Source organism: Coffea eugenioides, chromosome 11 (assembly GCF_003713205.1).
Source record: "Coffea eugenioides isolate CCC68of chromosome 11, Ceug_1.0, whole genome shotgun sequence".
Lineage (NCBI taxonomy): Eukaryota > Viridiplantae > Streptophyta > Magnoliopsida > Gentianales > Rubiaceae > Coffea > Coffea eugenioides.
In genome coordinates, this window is record NC_040045.1 from 47,893,188 (window position 1) to 47,919,372 (window position 26,185).

Below are 26,185 nucleotides of genomic sequence, written 5' to 3' on the forward strand. Positions count from 1 at the left end.
AAAACCCAAAACCAGGACTCGGGTCGCCTGCAACTGCGCTGTTGGGGATGGCTTTTTCAAGGATTAAGGCGTTTGTTTGCGACCGGTTACTCGTCAATAACTTGGGCCATCAAAGTAGCCATACACTAAAGCCCGTGGTTAAAATCCAGCCCACTAAATTGTCACATATAATAAAAGTTATGCTAATAGAAAACTTATTCAATTAAACAAAAAAGGACTATTATATCGCAACGGCTCTTCTGTCCAATATCCTGTGCCACTCTCTGTCCCATTTTTTATTATATTGCTATTTCTCCTTCATAAATATCCTATTTCGGATATTTTTTGTTTTCTTAAAATCCAATAACTATTAATTGAGTAATACACAAAATTTAACAAACTCAGAAAATCAAAATGCATAAAAAATGATATTTTTTTATGAATTTTCTGTCTCACTTTTTATTATATTGCTATTTCTCCTTCGTAAATATTATGTTTTAATTCTTTAAGATTCAATAACTATTAATAAGTAAAAAATAAATACAACAGTTTCAAAAAAGTAATATATACTAGAAAATTAAAAAATACAGCAGAAAATTCATAAAAAATCTAATTTTTTATGCATTTTGATTTTTTGAGTTTGTTAAATTTTATGTATTACTCAATTAATAGTTATTGAATCTTAAGAAAATAAAAAGAACTAAAACATGATATTTATGTAAGAGAAATAACAATATAATAAAAAATCGATACAAAATATCCGTTGGTTGTAGTTATATTCCCCGAAAAGTGAGAGGAGAACTCAGATGGCAGTCCACGTAATCCCGGCGGCTGGGGCCCCAACGAATCTTTTTGAGCTTTTTAACATAGCATGACTTGTGTTCCTCTCCGACGCGCGCGCCCACGCACAAGAGCTGCAAGCTAGCAATTAGCAATAGCATTAGCAATTAGCACTTGACCACCACCTCGATGCCGGATGCTAATGGATTTTCCCCGCTTTGTCTATATACATACATATAATCACTCTTTCACTAAACTCCAATTTTCATCTCCCTCCTTAATTCCCTCCCTCTAGGCCCATTCGATAATTGACAGCTCTGTTCAAGCGATCGCCAAGTTCAAAAGTTTATTAATCATCACTCCCCTGCTCATTTCGCTTCAATGTCGATTTCAATCCCATAAACAAATAAATTCAACTTAATTACAAGATCACGCGTCATTAGTTATGTTTTATATATATATATATATATAAATTATAATTGTTGCTGTTGATCGTCTCAGGTGGATTGCAAAGCAGTTCCAGCGACTCAATCCTTGCAGCTCCGACTTGGAAGTTGACGACAGCATTTATCCGTACGCATGCTATGCCTGCACCCAAGTAGGTGTCCCGGTTTTCCACTCGACTACATGCGATCCGGATCACCAACCCGAATGGGAGGCCTCCGCCGGTTCATCTCTACTCCCCATCAACTACCGCAAATCGAGGACGGGGGACAACCCGAGTCCACCGGGGCTATTACCGGGCCGAGTTTTGGACCCGCGTAGCGCCAGGGTGCAGAGGTGGAACCGGATCATATTACTGGCTCGTGCCGTGGCATTGGCCGTTGATCCTCTTTTCTTTTTTGCAATGTCTATCCGGGTCCGGGGTGGTGGTGGTGCTGCCGATAATCAGCCGTGCATTTACATGGACGGTGGGGTCGCCACGATTGTCTCCGCGATTCGCACGTGCGTTGACCTGGTGCACACCTGTCACTTCTGGCTTCAGTTTCGGTTGGCTTACGTGTCCAAAGAGTCGCTGGTGGTTGGTTGCGGAAAACTAGTATGGGACCCACGTGCCATCGCTTCTCGCTACCTCATGTCCCCCGCCGGATTCTGGCTGGATGTTTTTGTCATGTTGCCAATTCCGCAGGTACTTTTTGTTTGAGTTTCCTAGTTGTGTTTGATTAGCGTAAGTTAGCATCTTTTACTATCCAAGACCCAGATGGCAACTTAGACGGCTCAGGACTGTTATACGTAGGGACAAAGGAAAGCAAAAAATAACATCAGGTTTGGGAAGTTAGTCGCATTAAAATGCAGTCCATGGTTGAGAAGTGTATGTAACTCTCAAAATCACACCGTTTGGTTATCTTACAATTTCAAAATGTAAAGTCTTTCTTGTACAAGTCCAATTCTGTTGCTGCATCTTCTTACACCCATTCAAGTTAATTGACTTTCTAATCGGCATAAATGTTGTTATTGCTATGGCAGATTTTCAATTCATACGAGAATCCAAAACTGCGCATCAATATACTTCTTACGTTGTGTAATCTGTTGTATTTACCATGGCTGTTGCCAAATCTGATCAATGTCCCGTAGATGTAAAGCTTACCTGGTGCTTTAGTAGAGGTACACCCTCCAATTTCCGCTCTTATACATGTTGGAAGGGGGAATGTTTTTGGCTGGCTAGGCTTCTTCCTCTTCTCATAGTTATGCCTTCCCGGGGAAGCTTAATTGGAAATGAAAGAATAATGAATATAATTGGTTAAAAGGATTAGCAAGAGTAATTAGGAGCTGTTTCTAACTCTTGCTCAGAAGAACATCAAAAGAGGTCTATCCTACTCATAGCAACTACTCGTTTTTTCTTTTTTGTCAGGCAGTCTATCTCCTGGTCGTGCCGAAATTACTGGAGGCTGATAGAATACAGTTGACTCTGTCAATACTACAAATTATCTTCTTGATGCAGTTTCTTCCAAAGGTATACCACAGTTTTAGTCTGATGAGAAGAATGCGAAAAGTTACTGGCTACATCTTTGGCACCATTTGGTGGGGTTTTGGCCTTAATCTCATAGCATACTTCCTTGCTTCTCATGTAGGTGGAATTATCATGCTCTCTTGCTAAATTTTTTCTGCGTAGTTACCTTTATCTTGCTGAACTTAGTTCATGGCCATATTCTCTAATTAACTGCAGGTATCAGGTGGATACTGGTATATCCTTGCTATACAACGCATTGCATCTTGCCTTGCACAACAGTGTGACAGGAGTAAGGCCTCCTGCAATCAAAAATTGTCTTGTGCAATGGAGGTCTGTTATTGGGCATCTAGACGTACATGTGCTGTCGGTAACTCAACAACAACTCATAAACCATTGTGCTTGGATGATGCCGGACCCTTTCATTATGGGCTCTATAAATTTGCTCTTCCACTCTTTTCCAAAAATTCTGTTATGTCTAAGATCCTCTATTCCAATCTTTGGGGTCTAATGGCTCTGAGGTTAGCAATTGTGGCCAAGGCCCTCAAATGTTTGAGAATTCCTATAAACACATTCTACTTCTCAACTTGAAATAACTAAATTCCATTAACTTGCTAGAAATAACTAAATTCTACTTGATTATTCTATTGGTGATACTCTTTCATGCTAAAATTAATTTTCGGTTTGCTTCTATATAGCACAATGGGCAACAATCTTGAACCCACATGCAGATGTTTGGAAGCGATCTTCACCATATTTATGGTGCTTGGGGGATTAATGCTCTTTACTTTGTTGATCGCGAACATCCAGGTCATTCGTATATCCAATTTATGTTTTTTGCGGATTCTGTACCTAAAATTAAGCTGAAAAATGTGGTTAGTGTCACATTAACAAGATGTTGATTATAGCTATGTCTCAATCAAGGTATTTTTGCATGCTATAATGGTAAGGAGAAAAGAAATGCAGCTCAGATACCGAGGCATTGAGTGGTGGATGAGGCACAGACAACTACCATCTAATCTGAAGTGCAGAGTACGTCGATATGAAAATCAGAGATGGAAGCTGGCGGGAGGGCAGGATGAGATGGAATTTATCAAAGACTTGCCAGAAGGCTTAAGAAGAGATATTAAGCATTATCTTTGCTTAGGTCTCATAAAAAAGGTTAGCCTTCACTGATGTTAACTCTTCCATCGTGTTTAACTGAGGCAATAATTATTGTAAAAATTTCTATATGAAAAAGAAAGTTTTAGCGTCGGTGCAAGAACACGGGATTTCTTAATCTGGTGTAATGTATTCGCCAGTAAACGTTAATCATCTTGATATGTTCCGTCTCGATCAGGTTCCTCTGTTATGCAATCTGGATGATCTTATCCTGGACAACATTTGCGATCGTGTCAAGCCACTTGTCTACTCCAAAGATGAAAAGGTTCAAAAATGTAACCAGATTGAGCATTTCAATAGGTTAAATGCAAAATTAACCTCGAGAAAACAGAATTATATGTGCAAAATGCAAGTATTTCACACACACACAGAGACACTTGGTCTCAGACATTCAAAATAATAGCTCTTATATGTAAGCAATATCACGTTTTCAATCACAGATTATTAGGGAAGGAGATCCAGTGCAGAGGATGATTTTCATTGTAGACGGACGCATCAGAAGGAGCCAAAGCCTTGGCAAAGGCGTGGTAGCCAATAGCATGTTGGAAGCCGGAAGCTTTCTAGGCGATGAGCTGCTGTCATGGTGTCTTCGACGCCCAGTTGTTGATAGACTCCCGGCTTCATCTGCTACATTTACTTGTATCGAACCTGCAGAAGCATATGCTCTTGATGCTGATGATTTTCGATATATCACCAATCATTTCCGGTTCCATTTTGCTAATAAGAACCTTAAGCAAACGGCAAGATATTACTCATCAAACTGGAGGACTTGGGCTGCTGTGAATATACAAATTGCTTGGAGACATTACAAGACCAGGGCTAGGGGTTCAACGAATCAATTGATGTTGGAAAACGGAGGCAATGACAGCCAGCGACGGCTCCGGCATTGCGCAGCATTCTTCATGTCACTTAGGCCTCATGATCACCTGGACTAATGGAGTGGTATAATTTGCATCCAATAAAAGGCTATGGAGTTAACATTTGTATTATCATGTGTTACAGATTTCCATGCGGACTAACTCGTGAAGTTTAAGTAATGAAATAAAACATTTTTATTTGACCCCATATATTTTTGTTACGGATAATTTGATCAAATGGATTGTAAATTGAGTTAATGACGGTACTTTGTTCATGCAAAAGTTATTCTCCAAAGGAAAAACTGAAGGATATACGGAGTTCAGGGACAAGAACTATGGTTCCGTTACCTAAGCAAGCAAGACAGGCAAATTCGTGAATTCGCAAAATAAAACGGAAATAGGTAAAGAACGACATGCTACCGTTGTTTGCTAAAAACAAAAGAGAAGCGCGTGGCACTGTTTGTTTGGATTGTGGTACTTTTGATCAGATCAAAAGTACTTTGAAGGCTGTGGTGAACATCATTTTATAAAATTAGGGATAGAATTTTCAATGTGAAAAGTACTTTTAGCGAAAATTTAAATTTGGTGCTTTTAAAGTAATTTTTGTGATTTAAAAAATAAAAAATAAATTTAATTATTTTATCTTATATTATAAACTAAATAAAGATATAAATATATTTAAGAATTTTTAAATTACATATTATCCGATATAATAAGCACTTAGTGAACTACGTCTTCAAACAGTATATTTAAAAGCATTTAAACACTTAACAAATAATTTTATTAGAAGCTCTATTAGGGAAGTATTTTTCAATAAGTTACCATAATCCCAATATAATAAGTACTTATTGAATTATGTTTCCAAACAATATATTTAAAAGTATTTACTAAATATTTTTATTAAAACCTCTATAGAAAAAAGTATATTTAAAGGAATTTAAATACTTAATAAATACTTTTATTAAAAAGTCTATAAAGTTCTTTTCAACGAGTTACGTCAGCTCCAATATATTCTTCTATGATGCACCCTGACTCGGCGAAAACCCAGACTCAGGATGGCCAACTGGGGGATCGTCCATGGCTGATTGAACAACTCAATTCTGATGCGTGTTGTATAATTGCCCGCAGTTACGGCGCGTTTTCCTTTTCCCTACAAGTTTGGGAGTTGTCCGAAGTGTCTGTGGCAAAGAACTCAAAAACTCCTAATTTAGCGTATTGAATTGAATCGGGAAAAAAAGAATCTTTTTTACTTGCTAAATTAAGATGGACACCGTCAGCGTCTCCTCCTCTTGCCCCTCCAACGCTTCCTACCATAGTAATCATACTTCGACAGAATTATTAGAAGTTTTCTGGGGTTCGCCCCTCGTACCATCCTCGGTCCAAGAATCTCATTTGTTTTCTGATTCTTGGACCACTTCGCTTACCTTCGTAGCATTCTCATAAACAATCTGAAAAGGAAAAAAAAAATCTGAAAAGATTTTACGTCATCTTGGAGCCTCTATGTCCGATAGAATTGGTACATTTCTCTCTGCTGCTTTGTTTTGAGAACTTTCTTGATTTATTATATACTTCATTAGCGATCTCGGCAGAATCAATCGCTTTGCGAAGAAATGCGTGGTTCGTGATCGGAAGATTAACATTTGAGGTCAAGCTTGTTGATCTTAATGGTTCTGTTCAAAAAATCCATCTCTCAGGCAATTAGGGTGACATCTTTTTCGTTAAAATGTTAAAAAGTCTTAATTCTGACGGAGCCCCAACAATATGTTTTCCCCAGGAAGCAATGCTTGCTATCACAATGTCCATCAGGTTTTGATGGTGTCAGTTTCCGGGACAGGACTAAAGAAATGCACCTTCATCTTTTGCTTATAGTTTTGTTTTCATATGTCCACATCTGGTAATACAAAAGGATACATCCCTCTCCAGGAATAGTAAAGTTGCTTAATTCGCTACACAAAAAGAGCAGGTACTGAATAAAATAGTGAAAGAAATTTGACCATTCTGCCAAACAAAATCTCCTCTGCTCTGTTATTGCATTACTAGGCATAATTTTTCTTTTCTACTCAATGAGGTCCCAGTTGTTGCTTGTCTTACCACTTTCCCTATTTCGACTTCAAAATTTGAGCTTTTCAGCTCAGCGAGGTTCATTTTTACCTAAAGGTCGAAAGATGGTTTCATTATTTATTGCTATTCACTGGTAACCTTTATAATGCAGATAAATGGGGTTAAAGTTCTCCAGACATGGGCTGCCTAGGACTGGAGACCCGGGCTTAGTCCATGTCCACAATAAACTGATCAATTTTCTCTCCACAAGTTTCTACATACGTAACCTGGTATCAAAGCAGAGGAGGAGAATGATAGTTGGCGGTTATGATCTCGATATGACTTACATAACAGATAGGATACTGGCAATGTCGTTTCCTGCTGAACGCATGCGATCTGTGTACCGAAATCCTTTATGGCAGGTTAAGTCTGTGCTGGATATGAGACATCCGGAGCATTACAAGGTGAGCACTAGGAATCCTTTATATTATTTTCTTCTGTTTATCGGCTTACTACTTTTGGCCCCATCAGTTGCTTTATCAGTTGCTTTAGTTTATCTTACTTGTCATGCTAGAACATTTTACCTTTGTGCTGAACTCTTGTGAGCAAGTTCATATCTAGTTTTTACTTTATTGCTTCCTCAGAACCAGTAGGTTAGTATGATTTGATCCTTAGCACGAGCTAAAAGTTCTGGAACCCTGATCTTCGTATCTCAGGATCAATGCAGGTCCTCAAGCTGTTCTGCTGTTGTGATGAGGAGTTCTTTTATAAGCTAATTAATATGATGAAAGACAATATTCTGCTGCTACTCAATAGAACAGGTCAAACCCATCTGCATATAAGCATTGGTAAATAGCAACTTTTTTGAGTAAAACATAGTTGCTGGTTTGCTGATAAAACATACTGTCTCATGTTTGTTGAGCATTACCATCTTCAATCCCTTTACAAACTTTTTCTGCATTATTTTGTAACATATCTGATTTTCTAATTCTTTCACATCATAAACAAATGGATATTTATTATCTCAAGTAATCTTTTGTGTCTCTGATTCTACAATGTTGTCACTTACAGGTCTATAACCTATGCATTGAAGAAGCTTATGATCCATCACACTTTCATGGTCGTGTGGAGAGATTTCCATTTGATGACAACCATGTCCCACCTCTCCCAATGATCAAGGAATTCTGTGAAGATGTATATTCGTGGCTATCAAGTGACCCCAGAAATGTTGCAGTCATACACTGCATGGTTTGTTGCATGCTTTAGATTATTGTCTGCTATATCTGCATAAAAATCTTCAATGAAATTCTTTTAATTTCCCTTCGTGTATTTTGCTATGCCTTATGTAGGGCTTAATGACTTGAGCATGTTTCTGCTATGTACATTAGAAAGAAAGGTTTCAACACTAGCAGTTTATTGGTCCGTGTACTTACAAAGAAGGAAAAAGTAAACCAGTTCAACAGGCTGTCTTATTTTTTCCAAGAACTAACTTCTCATGGTGTTCTTTATATTGGATTAATTGTCAATGATACCTTGAGCTATAAAATGAATGTAGTTTGATCCTTACAGGTGCCTAGATAAGAATATCATATTTTTCCTTGTAAAACTTTGAGAGTCACAGATCGCAATGCAGTCTACATATCACGTGGTTGCTTTACATTTATAAGAACTGCCCAAGGGTAACAAATTTTGAAGATCATTCTCATCTATAAGGTGGCAAATTGATAGGAGATTATTTGGGATAATTTTTTTTTTAAAAAAATACACTGTAGCACTTTCTTTGATGTAATGTATGTGAGATGAAAAGGTGGTTGGAAAATTTGTTCATGATGCAATCAAATAAATTTTTGCAAGTAATGAGCTATCCAAACACATCTATTTTTTTCTATCAAGAATCCCAGGCTGGAAAGTAATCCATACTGCACTAAAATGGCAGTTTCCTGTTTCTGATACAATTTTCTTCATACTTATCATGCTTTGGAAATCTGCAGGCAGGAAAAGGCCGAACAGGCTTAATGGTTTCTTCATATTTGGTTTACATGGGCATGTCAGCAGAGAAGGCTCTGCAGGTGTATGGAGAGAAGCGAACCACGAACAATGAAGGAGTAAGTCATAGCAGTTGTGACAAAGAAGTTATGCTCTTTGTTGTATCAGTTGACACTTGTTAGCATCATGTTGTTCACCTATTTAACGATCAACCTTCTGGTTTCAAATAAGCATACTACTAAAATTTTCATTTCATACAAATCTAGGTAGTTACTGAATGCACATGCATATGTTTACCATCTCAAAACAAAACCCAATAATGCCAGCCACTTTTGAAATTTGAGCAAGTTTAAATTGGTTTACTTCTGGAGCAATCTGCAAAAATTGACTAGTGATTTCTTCATCAGAAAGTGTGGCTGGAACCAAGACATCTGGAAGTTCAAAAGAGAGAATTTGGGGAGAGTTAAACTTGCTACATCAGTTCAACTATTCTCTTTCCTTCTATTTTTTCATTGCTATAATTTAAATTTCGTTGTCTTTCCCAGCTCCTAGGCCATCTGATGCGTTGGCTTTCCATCTTCTCAGAAAAAAAAAACTGGTTCTTTTTGTTGATTATCCTCAAACCACATTTCCTTTTAGTGGAAAAAATTTGGTTTGAGTAACTTCTCAAGTGGTTTAAATCTTTGAACTTGTTCACAAACATCAATTACTGCTGATGCATATCTCAGGCACATTATCATTGACAAACTTCTCTCACCCACCAATGCAAACCAGAAGGGTCAGGCATGTAGCCTAGAAGTTTTTCAATCTTCATTTCTGCAGCATCCAAAGGATGATTTTCGTTTACGTTTTACATTCGTCTTCTTCAGACAATACTTGAAATTAGTCAATCTTAGGATGATTGTGCTGAACAGGTCTCTATACCAAGCCAGCGTCGCTACGTCAACTACTGGGAGAAACTACTTTCTTTTCCGAAGAGTCTTCAACACGGCCCTCCTGACGTGAACTTGCCCAAGCCAGTGACAAGAGAACTTATAAGAATTCGACTGTATGACATGCAACATGTCGATTCTGTATTCTGCGTGGTCTCTGAGCTGCAAAATGTAAGACACAAACTGAGGACAGTGAGTCTTTAGTAGATGGATGCTTCTAAATTAGTGTATCACACCCTAATGTTGACGTTCAATCATGATCCTGAATAATTAACAAAAGAGGAAGTACAAGAGTTTCTTCATTGCATGTGTTATATACATGCTTAGATAGCAATTTAAGAAAGAAGTGAGTCAACCACTTTCTCCCTTTTCGTTTGATTATCTTTTTTATCTCATGGCTTCTTAATTGTATAGATCTAGCTGAAAACAAGACAACTTAAAACATGTTGTGATACCCTTCTACCCTAGAGAACTTGAGTCTCTTATTTCCTTTCCTCTTCGTTTATCCTTTTCTTTCTTTGCAACTTTTCTGTAATCTTCATGTTTTGCATTTTTCATTGGTCGATGAGAGTTTGGTTATTCCTGTTTAAAACAGGTTCATGGTGAGCGGTATTATCGCCCTGTAGAAGTTTCCAAGAGTTGCTGCAGAAAGATCAAGGATGGATTTCAGCGAACAAACAGGCCACGATATTATTACTCCTTTGTTGACAAAGATAACGAGGAAACAGATGCAGACAAGCGGGAAGCTCATTTGGTAGCACAAATGGACACAGAATGTTCAATTCTCTATAGGAAAACCTGTCTTGGCTGCTATTATGATAATCCAGTACGAGTAAGATTTTGGAATTATTTTAAAGAATACATCATTCCGTCAAATATGACTTGAACAGACTCAAACGTCGAAGAACCATTATAATCTATACGATAAGCTGGTGAAACTGAATATGAAAGTAAAAATAAAAGAATTGGACAGGCACCAAGTATCCGCCAGGAACTTTTATACCGTAGCTTGTTAAAGGCAATAAATTACACTGGAGTGGATAAAGAGTAGGACAGACCAAAATTTGTGTTTCTTTGTGACTGAAATCCTGCAGTTTCATTTTGATTAGATACAGAAGTTGCTTTTAACATTCTCGTGTGTGCATTTTTTTTTCCTTCAAAGATTTTGGTGTGTTCATGGCCTTGTAAACACTGATCTAGTACTCATGCATTGGTTATAATTGCAAAGGTCACTGGAGATGTTCGCATAATATTCTATGAGAAGCTGATTGGGGGGCGTCTCTTCTATTGTTGCTTCAATACAGCGTTCATCAAAAGCAGTCTACTCCAGGTAGCAATGAACATAGTATCAAGAATCAGCTGCAAGTAGCAGATCATTGAGATCTGCTAACATACTTTCTAGGAAGAATTATTTTGTTATCTTGAATCTGTGACAGTGGCTGAAGAGATAACACGGTGTTTGTTTCCATGGTGAAAACTTGCAGTTTACTTTGTCGGATTTGGACAAGGTTGGGAAGAAAGGTAGGTCAATAAGCGGCCCTGCGTTCTGCTTGGAGTTGTTCTTCGGTCCTGCAAATGTCAGCTGCTGCTGCATTCCTGGGTCAAATGATGCTGATCTCTGTGATTATTATTAACACGAGGATTTTATCCTTTTTCCTTTGGAAGTGACGTCTTCCTGATCGACCTCCTTAAATTTCCTCATTTCTTGTAGCAGTAATTCTTCTTTTGCATTCCTGCCCTCCTCCTGTCCCGGGCAAATGGAGAAAGCAATTCCCTGAGATGTTACTCCCAAGTGATGTGGGCATTATTGGTCCATGCTATATAGGTGTGCTTCCGTCTAAGTTTTTCATCATGGACGGTAATAGCTGACAAGTTTTGTAATTAGAATCTACTACTTACGGAGATGATTTTGGTTGTACAGGAAGTTTTTTATCCATCTCCTCAGAATACACTCTTGGTAGCACATAACAATGATCATCCTTGGAATATTTCTTTTTTCCCCTTGCAATGCAACCAGAGGCATTTTTTTTTTTTTTACACTACCTTTCGCGATTGAAGTCCAACATCAAGATCTTGCTTTTAAGAAAAACAAAAAAATGTCCGACGTAATGGGTGCTGGCTTGTATGAATGATGAATGTGTATGCTGACTTTCTTGATTTGTTGTATTGTAAGTACTGTTATGTTAAAATTATTCGACACTAAGAATTGAGGTTTTGAATTATAATCTCCATCTTCCCCTCATCGCTTTTTAAATTCCAATCTTTACGCGTGGTAATTTTTCTTTTACACACTGCTTATAAAAGGCAAGAATATTGATGAACGTGAAAATTGATAATAACTTGAACATTAGTAGATTTTTCTTTGAGCGACAATTATATTTCGTCTCAAAGAAAAATCTACTAATGTTCAAGTTATTATTATCAATTTTCACGTTCATCAATGTTCTTGCCTTTTATTAGCAGTGTGTAATAGATAAACTACCACATCATGTGAAAATTAACATGACACCATCAACTTCAGGGGAGAAAAACTATCTCCTAGTCCTTTTTTTTTTTTCCTAGTTTGTTTAGCAAGTGAATAAATTGATGATTGCAAAATATCAATTCGCCTGATGACTGATGTGTAGGAAAAATAGCCAAAAAATAATGTTAACTAAATCTAATAAAATGAAACTTGAGTCGTGCTAAGCACTGTCTTAAAAAACTATTTCAGGAGGTTGAAATGCTTTTCTAAAATTAAACAAGGCTTCTTCTTATTATAAACAAAAAGGATCAGAAAAAAGAAACTGTTTCAGGAGGTTGAAATGTTTCCTCAAAATTAAATAAGAAGGATCAGAAAAAAGAAAAATAACTACAAGAAAACTATCTTGGACCGTGTTTAACCCATGCATAGGAGAGAATGCAAGTCCGTTAGTTTCTACTGAAACGACTTAACTCAACTTCCCTCTCACGAGCGCGAGCCCACACTAGTTACCTATCTAACACAAATCCAATAAAGAATTAAGTATTATAAAGTGATAAGAAATCCCTTTGATTTTTTTATATGGGACAAGTTGTTTTGAAATACTCCTTTACTTACAACATGACACACATCCACCCAAAGTAAACTACGATAATTTACCAAAATTTACTGCAGATTGGATATACTTATTTGTTACCACTCCAGAGCGTCAAGTAGAGCAGTAGTCCAAGTAGAATCAGGAAGGTGTTTGTTAGGGAAGGGTCAAGCGTAGTTTATATATAAAAAAATAATAATAATAATTCACGTCGAGAAATTGTCCCGTTTACTTGAGAGTTCCAACCTCAGTTAAAAGCTGCTCAAGTCGGTACTCCATCAATTTTATAATCATGGGGAAGCATTCCGTATTTGTTCACGACTCCAAACATCGATTTCTCCATGTTCGCCTGCTTCTTTCTTTTACCTTGTAGACTAAACCAAACGAAAGAAAAACCTAATTTCAATTCTCAGCTTAGATTATAGTATTTATTTTTTTCCCGCATCTACAGATATATTTAGCTAGCTGCAAAATTTTTAATCAATGGCGACGTCTAAGCCGCAGAGGACGCCGGAGGAAATCGAAGATATTATTCTTCGAAAAATATTTCTGGTGAGCTTAATTGATTCCATGGAAAATGATTCGCGAGTGGTTTACTTGGAGATGACGGCAGCTGAAATACTCAGCGAAGGGAGAGATTTGAGATTGTCTCGGGATTTAATGGAGCGGATTCTCATCGATCGTCTCTCCGGAAATTATGTCGCCGCCGAACCGCCGTTTCAGTACCTGATCAATTGCTACCGGCGAGCCTACGAGGAAGGGAGAAAGATAACGTCAATGAAAGATAAGAATGTTAGGTCCGAGATGGAATTAGTAGCGAAACAAGCCAAAAAGCTAGCGGCCTCGTATTGCAGGATTCATTTAGGTAATCCTGACATGTTCCCGAATTGGGATACCAATAAGTCGAGTGTTTCCCCGCTGCTTCCTTTGATTTTTTCGGAGGTTTCTACGGCTGTGGATGGATTCGATAGCAGCGGAGGAGTGTCGAGTCCGCCGGGGTTTTTGGAGGAGTTTTTAAGGGATGGAGATTATGATAGTATGGAGCCTATTATGAAGCAGTTGTATGAGGATTTAAGAGGAAGTGTGCTCAAGGTTTCCGCTTTGGGGAATTCTCAGCAGCCTCTCAGGGCATTGTTGATGTTAGTTAATTATCCAGTGGGGTCGAAGGCATTGGTTAATCATCCTTGGTGGATACCCAAGGGCATGTATTTGAATGGGAGAGTTATCGAGATGACTAGCATTCTCGGCCCTTTCTTTCATGTTAGTGCTTTACCTGATCATACTATCTTCAAGAGTCAACCTGATGTTGGGTGAGTTTGAATGTTTTTTCACTTCTGTTTTTGAAACACATGCAAGATTATCTGGGTAATGATTGATGTATTGGGTATCTCTACTTACACTTTTATGATGCTATTATCTCTATCCTGTATGCAACACTATTTGTTGGTTCATTGCCTACTTTCCTTGGTAATTGAATAGCCGTCTTGAACTATGCTTTTCATAGTTTTGAAGTTGTTTTTATGAAGTTTTTACAGGTTCGTGGTTATTTGAACTAGAAAAAAGATGTGCTTTATGGTGAGTTATTAAGTCAAACATGATGCTGATGTTTGTTTGATTAACTAGTGGCATGCTACACCTTAATTTGCTGAATGTTGTCAATGTCCGCAAAATATAGTCATAAAATGTCTCTGCAGACCTTATAACCTTTTTGGAGATTTAAATTCAGGAAATATTTCAATGTTGCTCTTGTTATTTGTTTGTTCCTTCATTTGTTTTTGTGTGTTCACCGTGTTTTTTGGGGAGGTAAGGCTTTTAATTTAAATTTCTACTCCCTCTTAATGGCATGGATAATTAGGAACGATCTAACATTGGCTCCCCTTTTTTGTCTGTTATGCATAATCTGATTTCACCACACCAATGCACTTAGAGAAATCATCAAGTATTTCTTTTCTATTAATCTGTCGTTATTGGTACAGATGAGAAACTATAGCTTTTTAATGCTCTATTAGATATGTAGCGTGACTGATAGTTTTGTCAATTTTAAATCATCAGCCAGCAATGCTTCTCAGAATCATCTACCCGCCGTCCAGCTGATCTTTTATCCTCATTCACGACAATCAAAACTGTTATGAACAATTTATATGATGGGTTGGCTGAAGTTCTAAGGTGTCTCCTTAAGAATACAAGTACTCGTGAGAATGTCCTGGAATACCTAGCTGAGGTGATAAATAAAAATGCCTCAAGGGCTCATATCCAGGTAAGCATCTCTTCAACCCCATATCAACTGGCATTTGCAGTGCGTCTCTCTTAGCATTGGATTAGTCAGTTTGAGATCAAATGAACTAGAAACTTCAGAGATTTTTTGTTCTTAATCATATTTATTGGGATTGGGCATCCTTTTCCAGTGCCGCTTGTTCACTATTTGAACTTTGAACATCAAATTTTTGGTCAACAGGTTGACCCATTGTCTTCCGCAAGTTCAGGGATGTTTGTGAACCTCAGTGCTGTAATGCTTCAGCTCTGTGAGCCATTTTTGGATGCCAGTTTGTCAAAAAGGGACAAAGTTGATCCCAGATATGTATTCAGTAGCCCCCGTCTGGAATTAAGGTCAGAACCATTTTAAATATTGCCTCCAACCCAAAATGGGAAAGGGTTCTTGCTTAATTATTGTAGGATCGATCAAGAGTCCCTGATTGTTGCTTACCCCCTGTAACAGAGGATTGACTGCACTTCATGCATCATCTGAAGAAGTATCTGAATGGATAAGCAGAAGCAATCCTAGTAGAAGTACTGATGGAGAAAACAGGTTGCTGCATTCTCAGGAAGCTACTAGTTCTGGTAGTAATGCTGGCGGACCTTCTTCACTCAACGATGACAAACCAATGTCACATTGCAGCAAAAATGCTAAATTTTCTTTCATTTGTGAATGCTTCTTTATGACGGCAAGGGTACTCAATTTGGGCCTGCTAAAAGCGTTTTCAGATTTTAAGCATCTTGTTCAGGTAATGCACTAATACCTTAATACACCAGGGAAGATGAAAACAGTTTTTTTCCTTTTCTTTCTTGTTCATTTTGTGTCTATTTTTTCCATCAGACAAGCATATTGTCGTACCTATTTCTTTTCTTTTTTTTTTGTTTTGGGGGGGGGGGGGTGAGGGAGGGAAGGGTGGCGGGAGGATATAGGTGATGTTTTGGTGGAATTCTAATTCCTTCCTATCAATAACACTCAACTTCCCTGAAGCTGACAGGATCCAGGAAGTAGAAATGTAGTGTTCAGTGATCTAGTACAAGTTTCTAATTCCTTCTTATCAATTATACTCATCTTCCTTGAAGCTGACAGGATCCAGGAAGTAGAAATGTAGTGTTCAGTGATCTAGTTCAAGTTGGCTATGTCATTGTAATTATTAGATCTTTGCAGTTAGCCCACCTTTTTCGAACACCGTATCTACAATAGTGTATCCTGATCAGTGGACTTCTCTTGTCATGTAACATGGCTACTTCTAGCATAAATGAGTGCTTCCGCCCCCACCTCTCTCTCTCTTGCACAAGCCCCTTCCCATTCCCGTGCAACTGAAAGGAGGACAGAACTTGTGCTTCCTCTATGAAAACAAAGTGAATTCCTGTCCATTTAAGTAGAGTTATGCTGTTCTCTTATCAAATTCTTTTCAGGACATTTCAAGATGTGAAGATACGTTATCCACCATGAAAGCAATGCAAGGCCAAGCACCTTCTCCACAACTACATATAGATCGTCTTGAGAAAGAAATGGAGTTGTACTCACAGGAAAAGCTATGCTATGAAGCTCAAATACTGAGGGTACAACTTAGTATTGCTTCTATTGTTGTGAATGTGCTTTTTTGTAGCCTTTTGCAATGGGCATATTTGCCATCAGGATTGAGATTTAATGGCTCTCAACTTTTCATTCCCTTAGGATTTGGCTTATGGCATAACAGTGCTGTAATGATACTTTTCGTTCAATGTACAGGATGGAGGGCTTCTTCAGCGTGCGTTATCTTTCTACCAGTTAATGGTGGTCTGGTTGGCTGGCCTTGCAGGGGGCTTTGGAATGCCTTTGCCATCAACTTGTCCAATGGAATTTGCTGCTATGCCTGAGCACTTTGTGGAAGATGCCATGGAGTTGCTTATATTTGCTTCTCGTATTCCTAGAGCTTTGGATGGGGTTGTGCTGGTACAATAATATATTATCCTGATTTAGGTTTCACATTATTTTTCACTAGCTTTGTTCTGATTAAAAATCCTATTGAGTGTCTGATTTTGTTTATTCTTTTCAATTTTCTTGAAGGATGATTTTATGAACTTCATTATCATGTTCATGGCAAGTCCTGAGTTCATAAGAAACCCATATCTAAGAGCCAAGATGGTAGAGGTACTCAACTGTTGGATGCCCCGTAGAAGGTGATCTTTGGAAAACCATTCTAAACTGATGAAAATGCTGATTTCATTTATTCTTTTGTTCTTAATTATACTCACTGGTTAATATTTTGGTATTTCAGTGGTTCATCTGCAACAGCTACTCTTTTTGAAGGGCATCAACTCTCTTTGGAGTATCTTGTCAGGAATCTTCTCAAGCTTTATGTTGACATCGAATTCACTGGTTCCCATACTCAGGTTCTTCTCAATTTTTTATTTCTCTTTCTTTTTTTTTTCAAAAAAATGTGTTTATTGCTCACTAAACAGGAAGGAGGCTATCACTGGACCACTTACTTAGCCTGTGAAACTGCCTTTTGAGTGTCTCATGCATGCTGGCCCTACTATATTGGAAAAGTTTAAAAAATGAAGGATTTGTGCATGACTATTGACACTTGTTTATTGGGAGAATACAGTGATGGTTTGGTTCTGAATTTTGTGTTCCACTATCTTTATCTTTTCAATATCATGCTGTCTTCTTTTATTTGAGAATTTTGAACTGCTGATGCATATTATGAACATTCAATTTTCCCTGTTTCTGGTTGCCATTTGCAGTTTTATGACAAGTTTAACATCCGCCATAACATTGCTGAGCTTCTTGAATATCTATGGCAAGTGCCAAGTCACCGAAATGCATGGCGACAGGTTAATCTTGTGACTGAATTTTTTGCATTCTGGCTTTTGATTTTCTAATAAAGTAAAAATGTGCTAAAATCTTGTGTGCTGTCACAGATTGCTAAAGAGGAGGAAAAGGGCGTTTATTTGAACTACTTGAACTTTTTAATCAATGATAGTATTTATCTTCTTGATGAAAGTCTCAACAAAATTCTTGAACTGAAAGAATTGGAAGCTGAGATGTCTAATACTGTGGAATGGGAGCGAAGACCTGCTCAAGAGAGGCAGGAGAGGACTCGACAATTTCATTCTCAAGAGAATGTCAGTGCCAATCTTTATGTTTTCTTATTTGAATTTAAACATGGTTCTTTGAAAACTGAAATTCTACGATGTTTGTAGATTATTCGAATTGACATGAAATTGGCAAATGAAGATGTGAGCATGCTGGCTTTTACTTCAGAACAGATTACTGCTCCTTTCCTACTTCCTGAGATGGTACTGTCTTCTTCTTTACTTGTTGCCTAGTTTCCAGATACAGTTATCATATTCTTTTGATAATTATCATATTGGCAAGTTTCTTGTTTTCCAGGTTGAGAGAGTTGCCAGCATGCTGAATTATTTTCTGTTGCAATTAGTTGGGCCCCAAAGGAAATCTCTCACCTTGAAAGATCCTGAAAAGTACGAATTTCGTCCAAAGCAGTTGCTTAAGCAGGTTGGCTCGGAAGCTAATTTTGCATGTGAATATTCGTATATGGCTAATATGTTCGTCAAACATCTGAGGGTTATCGAATCTTACTGATTACTATCTGAAGGATTATGTAATCCTTTCTTTCCAAAAACTGTGTGAAGACATAGCAAAATTTTGCTTATTATTGATGAATATAGTCGAGGCTGTCAATAGTTATTCGTAATCTGGTAGTGGGTTTAGTTGGGTACTCGCTTGTAACCACATACTTGGTTGGGAGCTGGCATATATTCCAGATACATGTCCAGTGTGGTTTGATAATGTGTATGGAGATACATAGAAGTGCATACTTCAAGTATAAGGCCCCCTTATTATGCTGCCTTGGCCAAAATGAAAAAGCAGGAATAATCTGGATTGAGAAAGTTCCTGCAGGATCAGTGAGCTTATGTTCTTCTGATTTTTCTATTTGCCAAAGTGCTACTGATTGCATATGTAACTAGTAAATTCTGTGCGTATCTGTGCCCGTCTGTGTGTTTTCATTTCCCTGGGGGTAAAAGGTGTTCTGATGGTATCCTTTACATTTTCAAGATTGTAAACATATATGTCAACTTGGCAAGAGGAGACAAGCAGAAAATTTTCCCGGCTGCTATCACCCAAGATGGGCGGTCCTACAATGAGCAGGTATTTTCATCTAAAATAAAAAATCAGCTTCTTCTTAATTTTCTTTTGCTACAAAGTGACTTCATGATTATTTTGGTGTCTAATTACATGAAATCTCTTTACATGCCCCAGTTATTTAGTGCTGCAGCTGATGTCCTTAGGAGAATTGGAGAGGATGCGAGGACCATACAGGAATTCATTGACCTTGGTGCAAAAGCTAAAGCTGCAGCAGCAGAGGCCATGGATGCTGAAGCAGCACTTGGAGAGATACCTGATGATTTCCTTGACCCAATTCAAGTAAGTGTTAGATGTGAGGCTGAGGTGGATATGTGCTAGATATATATTATACTGCCATTCAATTTCTTCAACGCTTCTTTTTGTCTGTGGCTTGTTGCCTTGCAGTATACTTTAATGAGGGATCCTGTCATCTTACCTTCTTCAAAGATAACGGTTGACCGGCCAGTTATCCAGAGGCATCTTTTGAGTGATAATGTACTCCCGAACCCTTGCTTCATCAACTGTACATAATTTGTAATTGTTAATGTTAATTTTGCCTGTTCTTAATTGCAGACGGACCCGTTTAACCGCTCTCATCTTACTGCGGACATGTTGATTCCCGACACTGAGCTAAAGGCGAGAATTGAAGAATTTGTCCTGTCCAATAAATTGAAGAAGAGCGGGGAAGATCTGAGTTTGCAGAACATCAAGGCAACAATACAAACGACTGATACAACGTCTTTAATTGATTAGGATATTATTCTGCACATTCCTGATATTGTGAATGATAGTCTTGTTGTGCATTAGCAGTCAGTGGATATGTTGAGTCGTAACGCAGCATGTGTTGATATTGGACCCTGTAAATCAATTATGAGGTTATAGCACGGGTGATTTTTCTTTTTCCCTTTGCATTTTTCAAATTCGCTTCATTCGGGTTGACCGGAAAAAAAAGATGGGTCAGAAGGCGCTTGAACCGTGCATGCTTCATTAGTAAGGATTATGGATCACTGGGTGTACTCTGGCATTGAGGATGGGCTTTGTAGCATTGCCTTCGTTTTGGTTTGATGGACGAGTCGAGCTTGACACAAATTAATACCTGTGCCTAGAGGTGGGAATTTTGATCCAATTGGATTATATCGGCCGTATCCATCTCACTTAAATGGTTGCGGATCTATCCTAAATTTTAATAGGTCCGAATGGTTATCCATGTAAAACTTGGATGGTTTTTAGTAGATAGTCCATATAATCTACCAACATTCTTTATTTTTTTTAAAAAAAAATCCGGAAAAACAAAAAAGAAAACATGAAAGACAAATCTGATCTTCTTCAGTCTTACATCCTTCGATCATCCTCGATCATATGTAATCCTTTTTCTCCACACCACCTCATGTGATCAACAATGGAAGACTGTGTATTGCTCTCTCTGGGTCTACCTTTGAAGTTTGTCTATGTGAACTATACAAAAAAAAAAAAAAAACAGCTATTTAAATCATGCAATTTCTTTTGGACTAAATTGAGTGTAAAATGTCCTGCTAAAAGGAAGATCATTGCATTATTTTTTAGTTCATATTTTGGTTGCTGATGGAGGAGGATTTTCAAGTTGGCCTCAAATTGATACCTCCTGATGAGATCTTCTTGATAGTTTTGGGATGCAAAATTGACTTCTACGTGTTGAGATAAATAGGGCAAGAAATTGGTCCTATCAAATTAAAATTAAAAAAAAAAAAGTAGACAGTTGGAAAGCCATCACCCATTAAAGTCCAAACCATAAACATCGGGTTGGAGTGGATTGGATGCATTCAATTCATAAACTATTTAGATTTTTCCACGAATGATCCAATTATCCTTTTTGCTACCTTTACCTATGCCCATAAAACAGTCTCAGCGACCTCAATAAGAAGAGGTTAGTGTGAGGTCAAAGAAACAGACCAACAGACCAGAAATAATTTTAGTTCCATAGAAGCAAGAGTGACATGTGGTAGCAACATAGAAAGAACTGGACACTTCTTCATCAAGGACAACAATACATCAATTACATAAACTTCAGTTAAAAGAGAAAAAAAAAAAAAAAAAGGGTGGTATGCAAAGATTTTATGCTACATTTTGCAATTTTCTCTACTGTAGTTCGTTGTACATTGAAAATCATAGCATAAACGAGTCACAGAATAATAGGTGGTCAATGTTCAACATGTTTATTCTGTTCAGTACAACCGAGGATTCCTTGACATTGTTAACTCTTAAGATATGAGCATTTTTCTCGGAGAGCTAATGCATCCAAAATGATTTACCTTCATTCGGCATAGCCCAACAACGTGCATCCTTTCGTATGCCTCGCTTCATTTTTAACCATCACTGGGAGAAGCAAAAAGTTTTCGCATTTTGTTCTGATTAAGACAAGCCGCTGAACCAGTCTGGGTGGGTGTATGCTGCTCTTTCTAGGGTTTGGGGAAAGGGTGGTTTTTTTTGTTTTTTTTTGGTGGGGTGGGGGGGGGGGGGACGGGTGGTGGTTATGGAGGTTTGGTATGCGGTTGTTCGAAGCACCACAGAATACCTTCTCGGGGTTTATGAATCTGTAGTTTTGCCACAAATGGAAACAAATTGTCGTTTATTCAGAGCTTTGATATAGGCTGGTCCAGCTTCCGCTTAGAATATTCATTTGCAATACTAATTGCACTCTTACTGTGGCGCAAAAAGAACTCCGCAAGCAGAATTTGACTCTCTTGCGATGTCAGATCTCCATGACAACCCTACCAGGAAAGACATCAGCAAACGTTTTAGTCAGTCTATTTTCATTTACCAGCTTAAAACAACAAAAAACCTTCGTAGCATGTATCTCTAACCAGTTTCTCATATTACCATCTAGTAAAAATAGCAAATTGACGCCCAATTATCAGACCATTCGAAAGATCAGTAAATCAAATATATATCGTCACCAGACTAAAATTCCTACAAACATACTTGCCTCTAGCATGTAGGATGCAGCAAAATAAAATCATTACCATCCTAGAATTCCTGTTACAGATGGCTTGGTGCATAACTATGCCAGCAGCAACTGAAACATTGAAAGAATCAACCATGCCATTCATTGGAATATTGCAACGCAAATCCGACAGTTCAAGAGCCTCATCGCTTATACCCCTGCAGTCATAATGTGACATAGTCTGTCAAATGGTATAAGTGAGAACACGATGTGTTCGAGAAGAAGTTTTAGTCCATTGCGTACTTTCTAACTTGTGCCAGAGTAAACAGCCACAGGAAAGATGGGGCATTTTTTTGTCGTCACCACTTTCTAACTAGGTTTATTCATAAATCAACACTTAAAGAGACACATTGGTAGAAAAGATTAGTAGAAAAGGTATAAAAGATCCAGACAGCGACCTGCTCTGTTTAACCTGAGCATTTGATCCATTACAACAATCTTTGATGGGAGTTATTGATCATGAATTCTATTTTATGCAAAATAAATCAATAAACAATAAAATAAGATAAAGAAATAGGATTAATATTTCCTACACTGATAGTATATACACTATCAGCGTTGAATGAATGATAATTATGCAAAATTTGAATTTAAAATTCAATTTTTGCACATGTGTCATAGATCCAACAGTGATAGTGTATGCACTGTCAGTGTATATAAGATTTACTCAAAGAAATAAGGCAGTAAAAATACAGATATTAAAAGACCAAATCGGGACATTGTGAGAGCTGAAGCATACTTATTCTCATTACCAACAACTATTGCTGTTGGATAAGTCCAGTCCATATCATAAACAGAAACCTAAAAACAGCACCAAATACTCAGTCAAGAAAAGCCTTAATCTGAAAAGGCTGGATAGCAGCAAAACTGGGAAGGCTCAAGAATATACCGTATCAATCCCAACATGCGTAGTAGCAATACGATAACCACGTGATTTCAAAACTTTAAAGCACTCCTTGGTGGAATCCCAGAGTTCAATATCCAACCACTTCTCAGCTCCCATGCTGACGTGCCGATTGTCTCGGTACCTGCACAGAGTCCAAGGAAAAACTAATGCAACGCATACAATGAACAGGATTCAAAAGATTATGCATAGAACTGTTGACCTCAGGGATACAATTTGTGAAACACATTCTTCAATTTAATTTTAGCTAGTGTAAACAACAATGTTAGCAGAAGCAATCTTAAAAGTAACTATGTAAGCAATAAAATTTTGATCTTTTAACAAGGTAATCCACCGATATAATAATTACAGATCATTCATACATAATTAACTGTAGAAATGAATACCAAACGCAAGCATTGAAGAATTAACCTCTAACAAGCATAAAAGGAGTAGTCGTATTTTTAAACCCAACCCCACCCCCCTTCCTAAAAAAAAAAATGGAGAGAGATCACCTCAGGCCTTATTGCACCTTTTTGAACTTTCACAGGAGACAACGTGAACGGACTGAAAGCCTAATGCATCAGCAGACCTAAACGCCGCAGAAACATTACCAAAATCGGCAAGTCCTTCAACCACCAAACACACAGAATAACTCCGATTGTTAACCACGTTTCGAAACCTCTCTTTCCTGGACACCATGATATACGGATCCAACGCCTCCAACACTTGAGCGCTGCTCAAACACACACCGTTGTCGGCCTTGAAGTTATCTAAATAGGGGAACCATCGGTCTGTCCCGCCTTCGCAGCGGGAGCTTTGGGTAGCCTCGAGCTTCCGTTCCATTTTCATGAGTCTGGAAACGTCGTGGTCGTGGTAGCTCTTGGATTCGGAGAGCAACTGTTCGACGGTGTCTTTGGACGAATCCTGGGGAATTTCCAAGACGACATTTTGTCGAACAGGTGCGGCGGCAACCGTAGAAGCAGAAGTTTGAAGCTGAACAGCTCCTACTCCATCAACACAGCTGCTCAAATAGAAACGTCTCCTGCCCGGGTAAGACTGGTTTCCAGACCCTGCTGGCGCAAATTAAGCAGCAAATTATAACTATTTAAAAGTGGGAAAAAGATAGGAATAGTGGTAGCGGTTTGAGAACAAAAATTAATATTAGCTCCAGTAAGTAAGGAGTAGCAGTAACAAAAAATGAGTATGCGTAGTTAAGTACCTGGTGGGTTGAGGGAGCAGGAGGAGAAGAAGTGGAGAGGAGAAGAGGATGAAAGAGAGAGTCTGGTAGAGAAGCAGAAGCTGCTTGCATTGGATTCCAGACGAGAGAGTGGCATGCGGAGCCCGGCTAAGGATCTGCAGGCTGTCATTGCCAAACGCCACCACCACCACCACTAACATGCGCCGAACACTGTCCCTATTGTTAACATCATCTCTTTCTTCTTTTTATTTTATTAGAGACAGGAGGAGAGCAGAGCTCGTCGAAATTGGGAGTGGCTCTCGGGGTCATAATTGTAATTTAGCCAAGTGGATCGGCCCCCTTTTATGCTCATGGACTCCTAACTAATCCATAATCCCCCACGCGCCAGATTGGCCCACTTTCTTCTTCTTCTCCTTCTTCTTCTACTTTTTTTTACGGTCTATTTGATCCCTACTTAATTTTTTTGATCAATTTAATCCCTATACTTACTTATCGATTCCAATTGAGGAACACCGCAGCGGTGCCATCTTATAATTTCGATCAAGCTTCTAATTGAACACTTAAGCAGGTGTATTTCAGGTATTTCATTGATGAGGATAAAATCATTGTCGGCATTTCGAGTATGTCGGTTACTTCACCCTGTAATTTCGATTAAACTTCCATTGTTGGCATAAACCCTCCTCTCACCGCCGGAATAACTACTCCTTCTCTTCCCAGCAAGTGAGCTGCCATCCCTCGAGTACCTCCCGCAACAATAGGCTACCAGGAAGGAAGCATTTGGTCGCTGTCTAATTAACTTCTAATATACCTGGTTCAGAAAAAGCAAGGAGCAAATGCTTGAAGTTAGCTGCAGTGACAGGCGTTCTGGCCTCGTTGGTATGATCTATGCTTCTGCACTTATATTAGCCAGTTGTTTTGTGGACTTCCATTTTTTTTTCTTTTTGTTTCTGGGTCTTGCATTTTTGTTTAAACTTTCCTGTTGATTTAAATCAATTCATTGTTTGTTTTAAATTGGCAGGTCAGCCTGGCAGCCTGCATTTTATTAAAAAAATTTTTGCAAAGGCTGCAACAAAAAAGGGAATTAGCTCCAATATTCCTTGTGAGGAAAAGACGTGCCTTTTCTGCTAAACCAATGAGATTTTAAATTTGACTCAATCGGAGAAACAACTTACTACAAAATAGGAAATGAAAAGATTGCTTAAAAACAATTTGCTTAAAAACAAAAAAAAAAAAGAGGACGATAAAGAAAAGAAAAGGAAAGTACAAATTTTTTTTTTTGAGAGAGCCTTGATTGTTTCAAACTGGGATGCTATTTGGTCGTGATAAAATGTGAGCACCTGATGTTGGCCTAATCAGCAATATCCCTCAGATCCCGACTTGAAAGAACTAACCGTCCAACTCGTGGCACCCAGGGGTGCAGCCCCCAATGCTGGTCGAATGTGGTGCGGTGCTTTGCGCTGCCATTGTGGTTAAGGAAATAAAGTTGCACCTTCGCTAACAGCTATAACTTTTGATGCAATGGTAAGCGCTTGATCCTGACAATTGGTATCAGAGTGAGGTCGCGGGTTCGAGTCTCCCTGACTGTTGCTGGGGGAGGGATTGTTGGCCTAATCAGCAACATCCCTCAGATCCCGGCTCGAAGGGACTAACCGTCCAACCCGTGGCACCCAAGGGTACAGCCTCTCATGCTGGCCGAGCGTGGTACGTTGCTTTATGCTGCCATTGTGGTTAAGGAAATAAAGTTGTGTCTTTGTTAACAGCCATAGCTTTTACTTTGCGCTGCCATTGTGGATAAGGAAATAAAATTGTGCCTTCGCTAACAGCTATATCTTTTGGTGCAATGGTAAGCGCTTGATCCTGACACCTGATTGTTGTTTCAAACTGGGAAGTGATCTTTGCAAGAAACGAGCATTCATCTTCCGATTATTTTCAACATTTTCTGTTTTTACATGTCCTCTCACTTAAGGCTAAAAGTTGCAGGGCCCACCTTACCGGCA

The 26,185-nt window shown here is 38.4% G+C and overlaps 4 protein-coding genes across 5 annotated transcripts; 3 read left to right on the top strand and 1 right to left on the bottom strand.

The window, feature by feature from the left end:
* Positions 1-991: 991 nt before the first annotated feature.
* On the top strand, positions 992-4,890 carry LOC113754077 (cyclic nucleotide-gated ion channel 2-like). The gene is made up of 8 exons (XM_027298405.1): positions 992-1,142; positions 1,261-1,888; positions 2,612-2,827; positions 2,927-3,228; positions 3,406-3,517; positions 3,632-3,868; positions 4,047-4,133; positions 4,309-4,890. Coding segments are annotated over exons 1-8 (2,079 nt in total). The 5' UTR covers positions 992-1,140; the 3' UTR covers positions 4,804-4,890.
* A 2,051-nt stretch (positions 4,891-6,941) lies between these two features.
* LOC113752785 (phosphatidylinositol 3,4,5-trisphosphate 3-phosphatase and protein-tyrosine-phosphatase PTEN1) lies at positions 6,942-11,317 on the top strand. The gene is made up of 7 exons (XM_027296845.1): positions 6,942-7,229; positions 7,837-8,013; positions 8,757-8,870; positions 9,666-9,854; positions 10,279-10,515; positions 10,912-11,013; positions 11,168-11,317. The coding sequence occupies exons 1-7, from the start codon at positions 6,942-6,944 to the stop codon at positions 11,315-11,317; spliced, it is 1,257 nt and encodes a 418-aa protein (XP_027152646.1).
* A 1,654-nt stretch (positions 11,318-12,971) lies between these two features.
* LOC113752916 (probable ubiquitin conjugation factor E4) lies at positions 12,972-20,029 on the top strand. The gene is made up of 16 exons (XM_027296966.1): positions 12,972-14,049; positions 14,792-14,996; positions 15,195-15,346; positions 15,456-15,741; positions 16,409-16,555; positions 16,725-16,928; positions 17,043-17,155; positions 17,254-17,368; positions 17,723-17,812; positions 17,900-18,103; positions 18,182-18,277; positions 18,372-18,494; positions 19,056-19,148; positions 19,260-19,424; positions 19,530-19,619; positions 19,698-20,029. Exons 1-16 carry the CDS (start codon positions 13,223-13,225, stop codon positions 19,875-19,877), a joined length of 3,090 nt encoding a protein of 1,029 aa, XP_027152767.1. The 5' UTR covers positions 12,972-13,222; the 3' UTR covers positions 19,878-20,029.
* A 1,071-nt stretch (positions 20,030-21,100) lies between these two features.
* Positions 21,101-24,409, bottom strand: LOC113751076. 2 transcript variants are annotated; one of them, XM_027294937.1, is made up of 7 exons: positions 24,210-24,409; positions 23,520-24,063; positions 22,994-23,132; positions 22,844-22,905; positions 22,124-22,262; positions 21,674-21,871; positions 21,101-21,394 (listed from the first exon to the last, which is right to left on the bottom strand). In XM_027294937.1, exons 1-6 carry the CDS (start codon positions 24,355-24,357, stop codon positions 21,734-21,736), a joined length of 1,170 nt encoding a protein of 389 aa, XP_027150738.1. In that variant the 5' UTR covers positions 24,358-24,409; the 3' UTR covers positions 21,101-21,394; positions 21,674-21,733. The 2 variants fall into 2 exon arrangements, with proteins under 2 accessions (XP_027150738.1, XP_027150737.1); XM_027294936.1 differs by having other exon boundaries at positions 21,101-21,391; positions 21,671-21,871.
* Between the last annotated feature and the right edge of the window lie 1,776 nt (positions 24,410-26,185).

Coding starts and splice junctions, on each gene's coding strand:
- LOC113752916 (XM_027296966.1), top strand. CDS start 13,223: ATGGCGACGTCTAAGCCGCAGAGGACGCCGGAGGAAATCGAAGATATT. Junction 17,813..17,899: donor ACCGAAATGCATGGCGACAG/GTTAATCTTGTG, acceptor GTGCTGTCACAG/ATTGCTAAAGAGGAGGAAAA. Junction 19,425..19,529: donor ATTTCCTTGACCCAATTCAA/GTAAGTGTTAGA, acceptor GTTGCCTTGCAG/TATACTTTAATGAGGGATCC.
- LOC113751076 (XM_027294937.1), bottom strand. CDS start 24,357: ATGACAGCCTGCAGATCCTTAGCCGGGCTCCGCATGCCACTCTCTCGT. Junction 22,906..22,993: donor CGCATGTTGGGATTGATACG/GTATATTCTTGA, acceptor TGCTGTTTTTAG/GTTTCTGTTTATGATATGGA. Junction 22,263..22,843: donor GTTGTTGGTAATGAGAATAA/GTATGCTTCAGC, acceptor TTATGACTGCAG/GGGTATAAGCGATGAGGCTC.
- LOC113752785 (XM_027296845.1), top strand. CDS start 6,942: ATGGGGTTAAAGTTCTCCAGACATGGGCTGCCTAGGACTGGAGACCCG. Junction 8,871..9,665: donor GAACCACGAACAATGAAGGA/GTAAGTCATAGC, acceptor TGTGCTGAACAG/GTCTCTATACCAAGCCAGCG. Junction 10,516..10,911: donor ATTATGATAATCCAGTACGA/GTAAGATTTTGG, acceptor ATAATTGCAAAG/GTCACTGGAGATGTTCGCAT.
- LOC113754077 (XM_027298405.1), top strand. Junction 2,828..2,926: donor CATACTTCCTTGCTTCTCAT/GTAGGTGGAATT, acceptor AATTAACTGCAG/GTATCAGGTGGATACTGGTA. Junction 3,229..3,405: donor TGGGGTCTAATGGCTCTGAG/GTTAGCAATTGT, acceptor GCTTCTATATAG/CACAATGGGCAACAATCTTG.